The following is a 16,802-nucleotide window of genomic DNA, read 5'->3' as shown; positions in this document are numbered from 1 at the left end:
TAGTGTAGTTGGTCTTGTTGGGCTTAAGTTGTCTGGATGCATATGCAATGACTTTATTCCTTTACATTAGTATGCATCCTAACCCTTGGTGAGAGGCATCGCAAAATACTACAAAGTTTTATGCTCTCTATGGAAGAGACAAAATTGGTGCATTGCACAACAATTGTTTCAATTTTTGGAAGGCACACTTGTGCCTGTCTCCCCAATCAAGCTTCATGTCTATCTAGCTTAGAGAGGTGAGAGACTTGGCTATTTTGGTGAAGTTCTCGATGAATCTTCGGTAATGGCCCGCCATCCCTATGAATTGGTGTACTTTGGTTGCCATTGTTAGTGCCTTCTAGTCCCTAACTGCTTTGATCTTTGCGGATTGAAATGAATCTATTTACTATTGACCACATGGCCAAGGAAATGCACTTCATTAATCTAGAACACACATTTAGAGAACTTTGCATAAAGTTTCTCCTTCCTTAAGAATTTTAGAATTAATTGCAAGTATTGGCCATGTTCTTCCTTGGTTTGTGAATATATCAATATGCCATCGATGAACATGATCACAAATTTATCTAAATAACGTTTATACACTTCATTAATAAGATCCATGAATATGGCTGGTGCGTTGGTCAGTTCGAATGGCATAACCAGAAACTCGTAGTGACTATACCGAGTCCTGAATGTTGTCTTTGGAGTGTCTTCTTCTTGAACTCTGAGTTGATGAGAGTCGGACATTAGATTGATCTTTGTATAGTAGCAGGATCCTTGTAGCTAATCGAACAGGTTATTGATTCTCGGGAGTGGAAGTTATCGTAGAAACCCTCCACTCATTTTCATCTATAATTTTTGTCTCCGTCTGCCTTTGAGTTTAGTTGTTCTTATTTTCATTGTGTTTCTATAATGGTGAAAGATAGTATGAGCATCCATAACATACTATCTTCCCAATCCCCAAAAAATTTGGACGATAACATAAGCTTTTCAAAATCAATCCCCGATTTGAACCATAACTTCCACTTGTGTCTCAATCCATCACCAATCCTCTTTTAGGTTTTGTAGGTGTTTATCAGCAATTATTTAGGGTCAGTCTGAGGTTACCCTTTGTCTACTTTCTAAGAGTAATCCTTAACTATTATGGTCTTCACATAGCTCAAATTATCCCCAATGGTTTTTGCAAAATCATGTGTTTTTGTACTCTGCAAATTCCTTGATATCGTTCTTACTCTCCATTTGCTTTGTCATTTTTATGTAACAATGATTAGTAATAACTGGATTTCCTTCTCTATTTGTCATGGTCTGAATGACATTTGTGATGGATTGCCCACTTCTATCAAGAAATGGAAGAAATAATTTTTATTTGTTGATACCTATGACTTTACCAGGCCGATGTGTTTTAGGGAAATTCTAGATCGGGAATCGGATCATGCCCTAGAATTAAGTATTGAATAGCAAACTATTGTCGATAGATTGACTACAAACTGTTTTGGATGGGCCGATCCTATTGAAGAGATAGTCAAGATGGCAGGGTTATGTAGAGTTTGGGATAAAAAAAGGAAAAAGTTACTCCTAATCTTCGAGCTAAAGCTTCCACTTTACTGGAATGGTTGCATCGAAGAGAACTTTTTTGGACTTCAAGGTCATCTGAGGGGCCTACTAACAGGTCTCTTGGTTCTTCTGGTGTAGAGATTAATCCCGAAGTGGAATCAAGTATCAATTTTTCCATGGTCACTGAATCGGAGAGTTCTGCCTTAGTCACGGAATATGGGAGTTTTGCTCTTCCTTTGAAGGGTGGAAAGAAAAGCATGAAGTCTGAGCAATTGACTAGAAAACCTCCCATTTTCTCTTCTAAGAATCCAATGAAGATAAAGACAACCAGAGTGGAAGGGGCTAATTCTTTCTGATGTCATAAAAGTGGTTGATTCCAAAGCAAATCCACTTTTCCCTATGGAGGCAATGTGGGAACAGTATGATGATCATGTCAGTATCACCTCTTCTAAACATCGATGTACACTTGTTTCTCCTGGTACTAAGGGAAAGCTTAAAATAGAAAAGTGAGTGAAAGAGCCCCTATTGCAACAGTCGTTCCTTTAATGAGTGTTATCCTAGAAAACATCAGTGGTGGAGCTGTTGACTTCACGGTTGTCCTGTTCATTTTCATCATCCATTGGTGTTGTTTTCGATTCTGCACCCCCACTTGTTGTCCCTGAAGGACCGAACAAGTTATTCCATGTTCAACCTGATGCCATTGTGACTTCCATTGTGGTTCCTTCTTCCATGAATACTCCTAAAGTTCAAGGTGATGATTCCATGTTTACTTTTTTGGTAGAAACTATTTGGGTTACAAGTTGAGTCTAGTAGGTTCGTCCCTATCGATTTACAGGCGAGGAACAAACTTAATATTTTTGAGATCATTGATTGTGTTAAGAAGGGAAAAAAAGAGGCTTCTAACACTGACATCATTGATTTGGATTCCATTATCTCTTTGGTTGCCCATGTCACATCCATAGCCGGTCCTAATACTCTTCTAACCAACAAGAAAACTTTGATTGGAGGACCTGCCTAGAGGATTAGTATTACCTTTTCTTACTTTGATTGGTTTTGGCTAATAACTTAATCCATTATGTTCCATAAAAAGCAACCTACTTCTAAGGTTTTTCAAAGGACAATCCACAACCAACATCTTGGTGGTGGTGTGGTGTGCAATCCAACAAACTAGAATACCGGTGGGGATGGTTGTTTCATGGAGGATAGAAACATCTAAAACAGCCAACCATATAAAGGAAGAAGGTATCCAATACCTTTTATAAAGAAATAGTAAAGAGGGGAACCATACATGTTTGTGGTGGTTTTAAGGAGGAAAATAGCAATAATACTTCATGGCCTATCTACCCAAGATCTGTCTACTTCTTTTCTCACTATTCCTTATTCTTGATAGTCTCCTTCTTTAGTGATGTATATGTTCTTGTGTGGGGCTTTAGGGTTAGGCTACAAAGTTAAGGGTGTATATGTAGCAATGAGACGACAGATGTGACCTAATCTTGGGCTATAATATTGTGACAAGCATCAAAATTCGAGTCGGTTCTAGATTTGACTAAGCTCGGTTGCACGAATAGGCATGACACATGCTAGATTTAGTAGCTTGAGGCTATGTTATAACCTACTAGAAAACTTGGAAACAAGTAGAATCGAAGGATAGTGTACTTAGATTTCACATTGATATGTGAATTCTACAACTACTTTAACAGTAACAACTATCCAATTTCAGGTCATTCATTAAATCGAGCATCACACATCATGCACTTGACCTAGAAGTAGAAATTAGGTTAGAGTCTCATAAGAACTTAAGTCAAATTTGAAACTAGGACTAGTATACTTGATTCCTTAATTTCACTTGAATCTCAAAACCAGTACATAGAAATGCCAATAAACCGATAAAAATAAATTACAAACATTATTTCTAACTTGAATAAGAGTTATGAAACTCTAGAATAGTTTGAAGTCTAAAAATTCAATTAATTTTGATATCCAAAGATTTACAAACTCCTTAAACCCTACAAGCCTTAAAAACTCAAGTTTATAAGGTTTAACATCAAGAATTATATAAAATGTTCATGAACTTTATAATATTATTCTAAAATAATTAAAATTAGGAAAAATATAATCAATAGAAATAAAAATTGAAGCCATTAACATTTAACCTTATTTTATAAGTTGAAAATCCAAGAGTTATAAACAAAATTTGTAGAAAATACACATTTTATATAAATTGAAAAAAGTTTTTAAAAATAAGGAATTAATTAAAAAAAGAAAATATAATAAAATCTCCTCTCTCCTCTTCAAATTTCGAATCCCTCTCTCTCCCTTCATTTCTCCTCCCAAAGTCAATCATTTTCACTTCTTATTGACTCCACCTCCTACTTTTCTCTAAACTTCTCTCTTCCTTATCTCTAACAATGACGAATATAGAAGCAGAACAACTCGTAGAGATTATTACATGCGATTCTTCATGAGTTCAAATACCTCTCTGTATTTTGGTGGAGAGAAACCCCAAAGAGATGACGAGAGAGATTGGATATCCATAGAGACAAAATCTCTTTTTTTCTCTACTTTCTTCTCTCTAAACCCCCCCCCCCCCCCTTCTTTTCCTTTATGAATTAGCTCCAAAACCCACGAAATTTTTAGCAAATATCTCTCATTTTACTCTAGAATCTTTATCATTTGAAGTTAAACTTCAAGGTAAAATCAATTTCCTTACATTTTGTTCACTTTTATTTGAAAATTTTCAAGTTTTCTTGCATTTTCTCCTTATTCTACACCATTCTTTATATGCATGTTCATCCATGTCGAATTTAATGATGATGTTAGTAGGATTTCACCCAAAAACAACATGCATGTTGTTAGAAAGTGAAATCCAATGACCAAAACCTAAATCAAATCCATCAATTTGAGTTTTTACAGGTTTTAAAGATCCAAAACCACATGCATTCAACTTTTTCATTTAGAAACACCATTTTGAACAAAATAAGTTCATTCATGATCTTCACATCATAATACATGTGATGAACATCAAGCTTAAAGGCTTGATGATCAAAGTACATTGTTAAGAATGCTTATAAATGATTTATTCACAAATAAATATTTAAAACTCCTTTTCCGCTCATGACCAATTTTTCCCAGAATCCAAACAACAAATAAGATGATCTGGAAATTTTCAGAAAATATCTCATTTTTCTCGATTTATTGTATAGTTTTTGCAAGAAAACAGGACAATAATTCACATAAAATAACTTTAAAAGCTAATAAATTCTAGGAAAATTATGGGGTGACCTATATATTAATTAAAGACAATTTATTAAGTTTCATGCATTTTGATGGTAATTTTGTATTCATTTCGATTTTATGTTTGTTGAGAACAAAGAAATAGTAAAATACGGTTATTAATATCAAAAACTATATTTAGTAATTTTCACGCCTTCCATACATCATAAAGACTCCATGAAAAAATTTACTTATTTTTATAGAAAATTAATTATTTTTCTTGATTAAATGAACGTTTAAGGGGTTAATATGATAATAAATAGCTACACTTAGCCAAAACTTATAAAACTTTATCAGAATATATTATAATAAATATTAATTTTAAATAAAAAATTTAATGAATTTTACTTATTGTTTAGTAATTTTTCATAAATTAATGTTTATTTGTAAGAATAATTCAAGGAAAAATATTTCAACTATTCTAAAAATCATAATAAATTATAATAACATCGTATATTATAGTATAAAACAAATAAAAAGTTTGGAAACTTTTATAAACTTTTTAATATTTATTTCCATTTTTGCTAGAATAAATATACAAAAATCCTAAAAATAGGTTAAAATACTTAAAAACCAGTTTAAATATAAATCACAATTGTAAAAAAAAAATTGAAGATTTATTTCAACTTTTTTTTAGTTTATTTCCAATTTCCTAAGATTAAAAACCCATAAATACAAAAATGGGTTTCAATTCTTTAAAATGACTTTTGATATTTTCTCAAATTATATACATTGTATAATAGTTTTAAAGAATATTGATAATTTTCCGAATCTGTTTAGTATTTTTCACAAATTTATGACGTTTTCAAGGAATCAAATAGTGGAAAAATAGTTAAACATATTTAAAAATCATGAAAAATTACAAGGAGGTTCTCAATTACAGTAAGAACTGAAATATAAAGTATGGAAATTTTTAGAACTAAACCGATTTAGTTATTGAATATTTAATCATTAGAGCAACTCCTAAAATGTTAAATTTTAATATTTCAATAATGAGAATTTCCACTTGAATTTGTTATATAACAAATTGATTAATAGAAATCTAAATTTTACAGAAGAACATTTGTAACTTATCAATATCAAAATTTTAACATATATAATATTGGCATAATTCTATTGTAGAAAGTATACTAGTATTAAATTTTGATAAAAGAGTCATTAGTGTGTAACATCGTTGTAGGAATTGGTAGTGGTACGAGTGGAGCATAGTTCAACGCATCATTTACATTATCTCAAAGCATTATGAGTATTCACGTCTCCTCTATTTTCGGTCTTTAAATGTTTTGGGATGGAAAAGCATGTCACTCGTGGAGTAGATAGCGAGCTCCGCTTGAACAGAAAGCAGCAAGCTGCAAGTACTTTTACTCAATTATGTTCGTTGTGATTATTTTCAACTGTATCAAAAGTGATTTGCTATGTATTGTGTATGCTATTGTTAATTCATGAGGCCTTATCGTGGTTAAGTCCCTGGAATAAGTTCACACAACTCATTAACTCATTTGAGCCTATGGTCATTATTGATAGCTATTAGGAGGTAGACAACTCCTCACTTTCCTGTTTCGCAGAGTACATTTTACCATTTCTATCTATGTGAGCGATACATGTAGATCTCAATAGGGCACCCATCGGTTATTAGGTTTGGGTTGTGAACTTATGATTTGATCATTATGCACATACGAACCTTGTATCTCGTTTTAGCATCGAACTTATTTCCTATGAGAATATGAACTTTGCATCTCATTTTGGCAATGCACCTTAATCCTCATGATAACAACAAACTTATTTTTACTCACGATAGCAATGAACTTTGTTATGCAAACTTGTTTACGCATTATTTTACTGAACTTTCATACTCATTTTAACAAAAAAAAAACTTTAATTTTCATGATAATAATGGACTTTGTTTCTCATGATAGCATCTGACTTTATTTCCCATGAGAATATGAACTTTGCATCTCATTTTGGCAACATACTTTATTTCTCATAATAACAACGAACTTATTTACTCATTTTAGCAATATACTTTTGCTTATGGAAACTTCTATCAAAATTTTGATTATGATTCATGAAACCAATTTTTTGTAAACTTGTGAACTCACCAACTATTTCTATAGTTGATGCTCGTTTTACATGCTTTTTCAGGAATCGTTGAGTAAGTGACACGTAGGGACATATCACTTGTAGGAGTATTTGAATGTATTATTATATTTTAATACATTGTAATTTCTTTTAAAAATTGTTCAAAAGATGTTGTAAATTTTAACGCTTTTTAATGTTATTGTTGGTGTTTCCTTTATCTTTTGCTATGAAACCTTTAGTACTGTTGCGCCTCGTGTTTCCACTTTAACGGGGTGTGACAAAGAAGACCTATAAACAACAAGAGGTTAAAGAGATTTTATGCATCTTTCTGTAATTGACAAACCTAGTCCCTTTATTCTGTCATAATAAATTAGTTGGTCCTTCTTACCAAGAGTTTGATATATTAAGTATTCTAAAACTTCTTGAATAGCTAGTCCTTCATAAATTTTTTGTTTCTTTTAAGTTCATATATATATATATATATATATATATATATATATATATATATATATATATATATATATATATATATATATATATATATATATATATATATATATATATATATATATATATATATATATAATTTTTTGCAATTGCTTTTATTTATTGAACTCATTTATTTAGCTTTGAAATTTTATTTTTAGATATTTTTGTATTTTGATCATTTATTAAACTCCTTTCTTAATTAATTAAAAAAATCTAATAAAAAGGAAAACGAAGTATTACAATATTTACCCTTGAAATACCACCTTCCTAAAGACTCGGTGAAAATCCTCCATGATGAAGTTCAACTCCACGTAACCAATGTTTTAAAAACCGGTTTTTTAATTGAATCGGTGTACTTATCGGTTTCCGGTTCAACCGGTTTAACAGGCTCGACCGCTGAGTAAACCAGTTTCTATAAATTTTATTTTTTTTCATATTTTCATACTGATACATACATACACAAATCAAGAATTTGATGTCCACAATTTCAAACAATAAAATACATATAAAAACAAGTTGTAGATCAATCTAAATATATTAAAATAGTTTATAACCATAAGTTTTATATCAATCCACATACATTAAAAAGAAAATAAAGTCCTAGATGAATATAAACGCATTAAAAAACTTCGTAACATTTATTATATGTTTTTATTCAGAAAATTTTTTATAAACGTAAAAAAACTACCAAAGTTTATTATGCAAAATGTTTCAATTTCATGTGTTTTTATTCAATTTAACCGGTTCAACCGGTTTAATTGAACCAGTTCAACCGGATTTTTGTAAAAACCGGCCGATTCGATCCGGTTCATAAATAAACATGAAACCGATGATAGTTGAGCTGTTTCCTTCCTTGATTTCCGGTTTAACCGGTTCGACCGGGCGGTTAAAACCGGTTTGTAAAACATCTCACATAACTTGTTATTTCGATATATAAAAACAACAGTAGAGTTAATTCGTATAAACGCCAAATGATAATCTTTCCAAAATAGAGTGATCTACTTCCTAAAATATGTGATCAACATCTAGCAAATCATAGCATTGACTTCCTCCTATGACCAGTCACCTTTTATTTTCCAGGCAGTCATTACTTTTTATCTTCTACTCGGAATAAGTCAATAACAACAATATTCACAAGAAAATGTTAGCTTACAATTTCATTAACCGAAGTTCATGAGTGAAGAAATAGAAGATGAATAGTTGAATGCGCTTAGGAAGTAACTATTATGTAAGCTTCATAATCTAAAATCATTATACTGATGGTGGATTGATTTAAAATTCAACACCCCAACCTTCAAATAGCAACCGTTTCGCAAATTCAACCACACCAAGAACCGATAATCCTTATGCGTTAAACAACACATCACAACCTTTCTATCGCTACGAAAATCTTGTTCCTACATACAACTGAATTTTACCAATTTACACAATTCATCAGAACAATTTCATCCCAATATACAACATTTCCAAACTCCTCCCATAACGCATATATTGGTCATCGAAACACAATTTGAATTATTCGTCCCCAAAGCCCAACCCAAACCATCATGAAAACCGATGATTTGGAAGACGACGACCTTGTAGTGGTATGAAAAAGGCGGTTAGTGATTGAAATATGTGCCTTTTATTACTTTTGTTATATAATTTTCTTTTGAATTTATGAAATGATTTTAATTTTAACTAATCTTATATTTATATTGTTTTTATTTATATTTGCAATAAATAAAAATAATAATAAATTTAGTGTGATTGTCTATGGGTACACCCCTATGAAATGATTGGAGTGGAAAATGATACTCATGCACACTAGAGTAAGGGCGAAGGAAATGGTTGTTATTATGTGAGAAGCACCAAAAGACCTTTGGTGCAAGGAAATGGTTGTTATGCGCTTATGTGAGAAACACCAAAACACATTTGGTCCAACTGTGTAGTGAGATGTCTTTTGTTCATAGGATTGATAGTTCAAGTCCAAATATATGTGGTTTTAGGAGCATGCCATAATGTGTGTCGCTGCTCTAAAGAACATGTGAGAATCAAGCAAAGTAACGTTCCATGAAGGTAGGACCAACACCAAGACAAAATACAACCACATAGAGCATATCGTTAGAAAAAAAAAAAAAAAAAAAAAAAAAAAAACCAAAAAAAACCAAAAAAAACCAAAAAAAACTTGGAATGAGAATGAGACACACCATCAACCATAAGGGACCATTTATGTAATTTACTCACCATATTATTAATAAATACCCGAAAACATGTGTAAAAGGTACAGTAGTTTAGAATAGTATATCAGCTTTCCGTCGATTATATATATAAGCGTAGTATTTTTGTATACTTTTAGTACTGTCTATGGAAAACCACATGGATGTAGGTATCAGTTTCGGGAGGTCACTGATAGTACCAAGTGTTCAAGAACTTGCTAAGCAATCCATCACAAAGATCCCACCTCGGTATGTTCGCCAAGATCATCAGAAACCCTTACTCACTTCATCCGATGACACCTTCACTCTATCGTTACCTGTCATTGATCTTCACAGCTTATTTTCAACCGATTCTGAATCTTCCACGTATTCATCTGAGCTAAGTAAACTTCATACAGCTGCTAAAGAATGGGGTTTCTTTCAGGTAATCATTCACCAACTCTACGTGTCTCTGTTTTATATCCTTATTAAATGGTGTTTGTGGTTAGGTTTGCAAAATCTTGATTAAATCCAAAGACGAATGTTTTTTGTAACAAATTTGGTATACGTGATTAAAACAGGTTATCAACCATGAAATAAGTGAATCCCTATTAGAGGATTTCAAGAGGGAAGTCTTGAGCTTCTTTAAGCTTCCGATGGAGGTGAAACAAAAGCTTTGGCAGAAAGAAGACAGCCAAGAAGGTTTCGGTCAGCTTTTTGTTGTATCCGAGGAACAAAAGCTTGATTGGTGTGACATGTTTTACGTAAATACCCTTCCACATAATATCAGAAATTCCAAATTATTTCAGAAGTTACCTCCCGTTCTGAGGTTCTTTCTTCCATCTCGATATGAAAGCTTTTAGCGTACAAGTTTCCATTGTGTTTTTTGGATTGGATATATATGTTTTAATAACTCCATTTTGGCACCAAACTAATGCTAAAGTGATTCATCTACAACCCACTACAAAATTTGTAACACCAAAAGAATTAATATGTTAAAGTATATTACTTTTTTCCAATTTATAAAGATTTTCAAAAATACATTGTTGGATTCAACAAAAAGTGATTCACCTTCGATCCAACCTAACAACATTTCTTGCATCAAAATGATGTAAAAAAAAATAGTATAACACCAAATTCGATGTTAATGTTTTAAAAATCGGTTTGAAATGGCCGGTTGGACCGGGAACCGGAAAAGGGGGAGATTCAACTATCACCGGTTATACATCGAATTCTGAACTGGAATGAACCAAGCGGCTTTTAGAAAAACCCAGTTGAACCGGTCAAAATATATCGATTGAACCGGTTAAACCAAATAAAAACACATGGAAAAGAATCATTTTTATAATAAACTTTGGTGAATTTTTTCAAATCTATATAATTTTCTCTAAATAAAAAATATGATAAATGTTATAAAGTTTTTAATGTATTTTGAGTGATCTAGAACTTATTTGTATGTATACTTTTAATGTTTGAACTTGTAAATGTCAAATTCATAATTTATATATGTATGTATGTATAGGGAAATAGGAAAAAATATGAAAACTATAGAAACCGGTTGACCCGCGGTTAAACCGCTTGAACCCGGAATCGGTCAGTATACTGATTCAACTAAAAAACCGGTTTTTAAAGCATTGGTGTTATCACTGTAAGGAATGGCATCTACAGTGACATGACATAATATTCTTTAATTGTCATTTATCAGGGAGAAATTGGAAGCATACTCTACAGATATGAAAAAGTTAGCAAAAGCCATCTTAGGTGAAATGGCTAAGGCCTTAGGGATGGAACAAGATGAAATCACCGAGTTGTTTGAGGATGGTGTTCAGTTGATGAGGATGAATTACTATCCCCCATGTCCGGAACCAGAGTCGGCGTTAGGGATTTCCCCACATTCTGATGCCACTGGGTTAACAATCCTCTATCAATTAAATGAAACCGATGGCCTCCAAGTTCGAAAAGATGGAAATTGGGTATCCGTTACACCTTTGCCAAATGCTTTGATAGTAAACATTGGGGACATAATGGAGGTAATAAAATGATCCAAAGTTTCATTCATATGAATTATATTAATAGTTTTTTGTTTTTAAGAAACCGAAAAGTGAGTTGGTTTCAAGAACCAACAATTTTGGATTGAGAAATTAAATATTCTCCTACAATTTGTTCCTACTTATCCTCCTACCATATAAAATGTTGACAAGTAGATTAAATGATTATCAATTTTATTAAATGTCTAATTAAATGTAACACATGTCAACATTTGATATGATAGGAGGATAAGTAGGAACAAAATGTAGGAGGATATTTAATTTTTTTTTGGATTTTTGTTTTAAAAGAGTAAAACCTCAAAATTTACAGCTTAGCTTTTTTTGTTTTAAAACAAAATAAAAACCAAACGAAACCATATCTACTGTGACGTCGTTTTTACAATTCCTTACTTAGATTGGTTTTGGGCTAACTGCAACTAATAACATCATGCATGCTTGAAGTTATTGTAGTATTATATGGCATCCTCCTTTTATTTTTTTATATTAAAACAACGTACTTTTATTTTTTTTCTTATTACTACATTATATGATAAAATATCTATCAAATTATAACAATGTATTTCCGCTTTTTCCCTTGTTACGATATTACACTTTAAAAAATCAATGCAATTTTAGCACTGAAAATTGTTTTGTATTTTGATGAGTTTGCATTAAGTAGGTAGATTTTGAAAATATAATGTTGCAATATGATGAAATGAAAGTATGATGATATAATCATCAATTCCATGTGTTTGATTATTGTTTTTGGTTATGTACCTAAAAATAGCAAAAAACATAAAAACTGAACAAAATTGAACTGTTCCTTAATTGTATGTGTTTGTAGATTGTAAGTAATGGTGTGTATAAGAGCATAGAGCATTGTGCAACAGTGCAGTCAAACAAGGAGAGGTTATCGGTTGCCACATTCTACAGTTCCAATATGGGTATGGAATTAGGCCCTGCACAAAGCCTTGTTGCACAACATAATGTAGCAAAGTTCCAGCGACTCACCCTTGAGGAATATTACAAGGGCTTTTTCGATCGAAAGCTTGATGGTAAGTCATACTTACAATTTATGAAACTTGAAGATTTAAATGAAAAGGTTATATAGTTCAACTACATCTTTGGTTCTTTTACTTCATGTAATTAAAAACCATGTTATAAGATGTATTGTTACTCGGTAGTGGTAATTTTGCCACATCATGAAGTTAACTATGTTGGTTGTCTTAACCAACTAGTCTCTCTTGTATGTATAGATCATAGACAACTTTTGTGTATTCATATATAATAAGAACATGATAATGTCATCATATAATAATAAGAAAGTTATTGTTTTAAAGGGTGTTTTGGATTCACTTATTTAATACTTTTTTATTCGGTTTTGGAAAAAAAAAATTGTTAGTAAAAAGTCTCAGATTACCAATAAAATTATAAAGCAACCGTTCTTTTTTCCAATAAACTATTTTTTACCTAATTATTTTGATCAGTTTATGAAAAAAATCTTAAATTTTTTATTTTACTTCAACTTTTCTACCTTTTCCACAAAAAATCTGAAAATATCTTGGGTGTAAAAAATTTCATGGTTATAACCATTTGTCACATTTTAAGACTATTTTAGACACGACTAGAATCTTGGTTGTGTCGCGGCACCGCTTTGTGCACCTATAGGGCCCCCCTTTCAGGTATGTACTATGAGTTAGTTTGAAGTCTAGCATGTCAGTAGGATGATGACTTCATGCATATAGGCCAACTGAGGTGTTGATATGTATTGTATATGTTATGTGTTATACGATATTGTGCGAAGCTCACTAAGTTTTATGCTACTCTCAAGTTAAAAGCATTTCATGGTGTTCTTCTAACAATGGGAATGGTAGGCTTGATTGTACTAAAAACGCATCTCAACTAACATTTGTTTTAGACTTGCGTTATTTTATGATGATTCTGATACACTTTTTATGATATGGTTTTGTGGTGATGAAACAATTTGTTACTTTAGTTTTTTTTAATATAAAAATGGTTTGAATGTTAAACTGTCTTTTAAAAAGAAAGTTTTAGTTTGAAAATTTACGATGTTACACGCATAATATAAAATCAGAATGTTATATATTGGTATGTTATCTGAAACATAGCTTCAATTTTTAACATTCATGTATCAAACCAAAAGTGATCATAAAAGTGAATCTAGAAAAGAACAAACAATGTGTTTCTGATGGTTTTGGTATTTTGGAGTTCCAAAACACCAAGACCATGAAGTAATTTATTCATGGAGGAATTGTTCATATATGCTTAAGATTTGGAGTTCCACAAACTCTCAACCCAAGTGGACCGAACCAAATAGTTAAAAACAGTTGGAACAAACTGCAAGTCAAACAATTTAAAAGAAGTTGGCCCATAATCCACTTGGGAATGTTGTAACAAATCTAACTATGGTCCAAGTAATTCCTCTCAAAAATAGTGAAAGAAATATCATGCCATCTTAACTTATCCACTATTAACATGAGTAAACTAGTGCACAATCAAAGAAACATCAACAAGGATAGAGTTAAATATAAAGTCACTAAAGTTACTCGAAAGGATAGCAAAAAAAGCAAGTTCATATATTTTCGTTACATCACATACTATATCAAAATCCCAAACACTAAATAGCCAGATTTGAATCCCCAAACCCTAGGATTTAAGGAGAGAGGGGAGATGAGGAGGAAGAGAATTTCATTTTCTACCTTTAGGTATAAGAAAGCCATGAAATTAGGTTCCCCAAGGGTCGTATTTACAGTTTAGGTAACTTGAAAACAAATCCAAATTTGAATGATTAAATAATAGATTTAATCTGAATTCAAATCCTTTCCTTATCAGCAACCAGGAGCCTTCTAGAAACCCAAGGGAAGCCTTCAAAACTGTCCATTCCATGGATGATTCTAAAATTGCTTCTTTTGTTCAACTACTGAACAATTATATTTCACCTCTTAAATTAAAATCGATTAATAATTAATCAATTCTATCAATCTTTAATTAATTCATAATTAATTATTAACTATCTCTAATTAATTTATTATTCACATATTAAATTAACAAATTGTTTATCTTTCTCCTTTGATCAATCCAATCCATTTCCTGGTTATGAGGGCAACCCAAAAAAGAATTTACTTTTCTTTATCAACATTAAACCAATTTAGTTATGACCTTACACCCTTAAATCCAATAGTCTCCTACTTGGATAAGTCGCTAACTATAATTGTATGTACAACTCCGAATAACCAGTAAAAAGTGTTTTCCAAACACACTACCAAACTCTGACTAGACATTGGTTCTTAGATAAATAATCAACTATCCTTTCCTTCTACAAGATATCCTATGGACATGAAATATAGATCAGAATCAATATCATAGTCCAAGATTTTGTTTCTCGATCTCTAGATTAATGAAGATTAAGTTCAGACTACTAATTAAACACATCAATTTAGTTCGGGCTCAGCCAAGCACTTTAGATGTCAATAACAAATCATCGAGGGGCATAAAGATATCGTTTTTCCTATTAATGCAAAAGGAATAAATAAAATTTGACTATATAATCATACAATTTACTCCCCAAATCATGCATAGAATTACACCTTATAACACCCATTTACGAGATGTGTTCGAGTAAACCAATGCACAACTGATTTGAAAATATGAGTTATATATCTCTGTTTGAAGAGTATAAGATATCATCGTATTAGAATTACTCATAATTGAATCAATGAAGTTATCTCTTAAAGCGACTTTAACCAATACTCAAAATCCTTATTTTCAAAGTACTCATGAATATTGCAGCAATCCCTATAGACAATCTACAAACAATTCATGACACTCTTAAAATAATATTTAATCCCATAAGTATGACTGACTGTGTCATTTCGAATAAATTAATATTCAGGAAGTAACACGCAAAATGAAACACAATAATAAACTAATCGTTCTATGACATCATACTCTTTGATTATAAACAATTCCCTATTATTTAATCACCATAAAAGTCACAAATTTATATATTGTATAAATGTTTCGGGATAATTAACTTAGTAACTAAACTTGTCAACATTTCTCATGCCAATGCTTTTAGCATGCATATCATGTTTTCCTTTGGTTATCACTATTGTGAACGAATCATTAAAAAGATATTCACTTCACAACTAGATCTCCATCCTCAACATTTTATTGGATGTAGTGGAATTTCCTACTTCTATGCATTGACCTTCTATGATATCAATGATCCTTAGTCAATATCCAAGGCCAACTATGAAGTTTTTCTAGTCTAGGTACATTCCTTGGATACTTCACTTGCACTAATGTTGTCTTATGTACATTGTCGAATCTACCACCATCTCCTTCATGAAACTTTTCATACTACAAATCAAAATGAATATCCATTTAGACTATGAATCAAAGTTATCTCTAAAATTCATGTTATTATAACACTTCTCAAACATGTTCTCTATTGTCTACAAACACCCATTCCTTGGTATCTTTCAATACCTCAGAATGTTCATGACAGTTGTCTAGCAATCTAGTCATGCCAATTTCTGATACAATATTATGATGCTCAAAACATTTAAGAATCAGAATAAGCACATTTCATAGCATTGATGATCAATCCTATAGGTGAATCATGTAGGACTCGACCTATCCTATCATTTTAATGACAAATGCGAAGGAATTTCGAGATTCACTTAACTCTTGTAACACCCTATTCCAAGTCGTTTCATAATTCGGGGTTGTGACTCGAAGATCAAGTATCATAAGGCTTCAGGCTTTGGGTAAATAATGGTTTAGACCCATATGGAAGTGGGTAATGTAGATTATGTGATCCAAGAGTTCAGTTTGTGCTTTGGAGCCCAAGGGCATAATGGTAAAAGTGATGCTTCATGCCTTTTATTTGACTCAAGGATTTTAGTTAATGTGTTTTAAGTCAAATGTAATTAGATAGGGTTGTAGAGCCCCTCAATACCGTTATATGGATATAAAGATCTTCGAAAATGGAGATGGAACGAAAAACTTATGGCCTTCGGAAGTTAGCAGGATTATGGGTTACTTTAGTATGTTGGGCGTACCTGGAGTATGTTGGGCATACTAGACTATATGATCTCGAGTGTTTAACATGGTATGTTGGGCGTACCAGGAGTATGATGGGCATACGGGCTCCATGTGGAAACCTTAATTTAGGATCTTGGACCCTATTTAATGACCT

The 16,802-nt window shown here is 31.8% G+C and overlaps 1 protein-coding gene across 1 annotated transcript; it reads left to right on the top strand.

Annotated features, from left to right (window-relative positions):
- The first annotated feature begins 9,634 nt into the window (after positions 1-9,634).
- LOC145102399 (protein SRG1-like) lies at positions 9,635-12,900 on the top strand. The gene is made up of 4 exons (XM_079039789.1): positions 9,635-9,996; positions 10,133-10,380; positions 11,257-11,581; positions 12,423-12,900. The coding sequence occupies exons 1-4, from the start codon at positions 9,721-9,723 to the stop codon at positions 12,687-12,689; spliced, it is 1,116 nt and encodes a 371-aa protein (XP_078895915.1). The 5' UTR covers positions 9,635-9,720; the 3' UTR covers positions 12,690-12,900.
- The last annotated feature ends 3,902 nt before the right edge of the window (positions 12,901-16,802 follow it).

The sequence above is a fragment of the Lactuca serriola genome, chromosome 1 (assembly GCF_051521515.1).
Source record: "Lactuca serriola cultivar US96UC23 chromosome 1, Lser_US96UC23_V15, whole genome shotgun sequence".
Classification (NCBI taxonomy): domain Eukaryota; kingdom Viridiplantae; phylum Streptophyta; class Magnoliopsida; order Asterales; family Asteraceae; genus Lactuca; species Lactuca serriola.
The sequence above is the reverse complement of the archived record's forward strand: the minus strand, read 5'-3'. Positions and strand labels throughout refer to the sequence as shown.

Excerpts from the sequence above, each read along its gene's own strand:
- LOC145102399 (XM_079039789.1), top strand. The coding sequence starts at position 9,721 with ATGGAAAACCACATGGATGTAGGTATCAGTTTCGGGAGGTCACTGATA. Across the intron at positions 9,997-10,132 it reads AAGAATGGGGTTTCTTTCAG|GTTATCAACCATGAAATAAG; the intron begins GTAATCATTCAC and ends TGATTAAAACAG. Across the intron at positions 11,582-12,422 it reads ACATTGGGGACATAATGGAG|ATTGTAAGTAATGGTGTGTA; the intron begins GTAATAAAATGA and ends ATGTGTTTGTAG.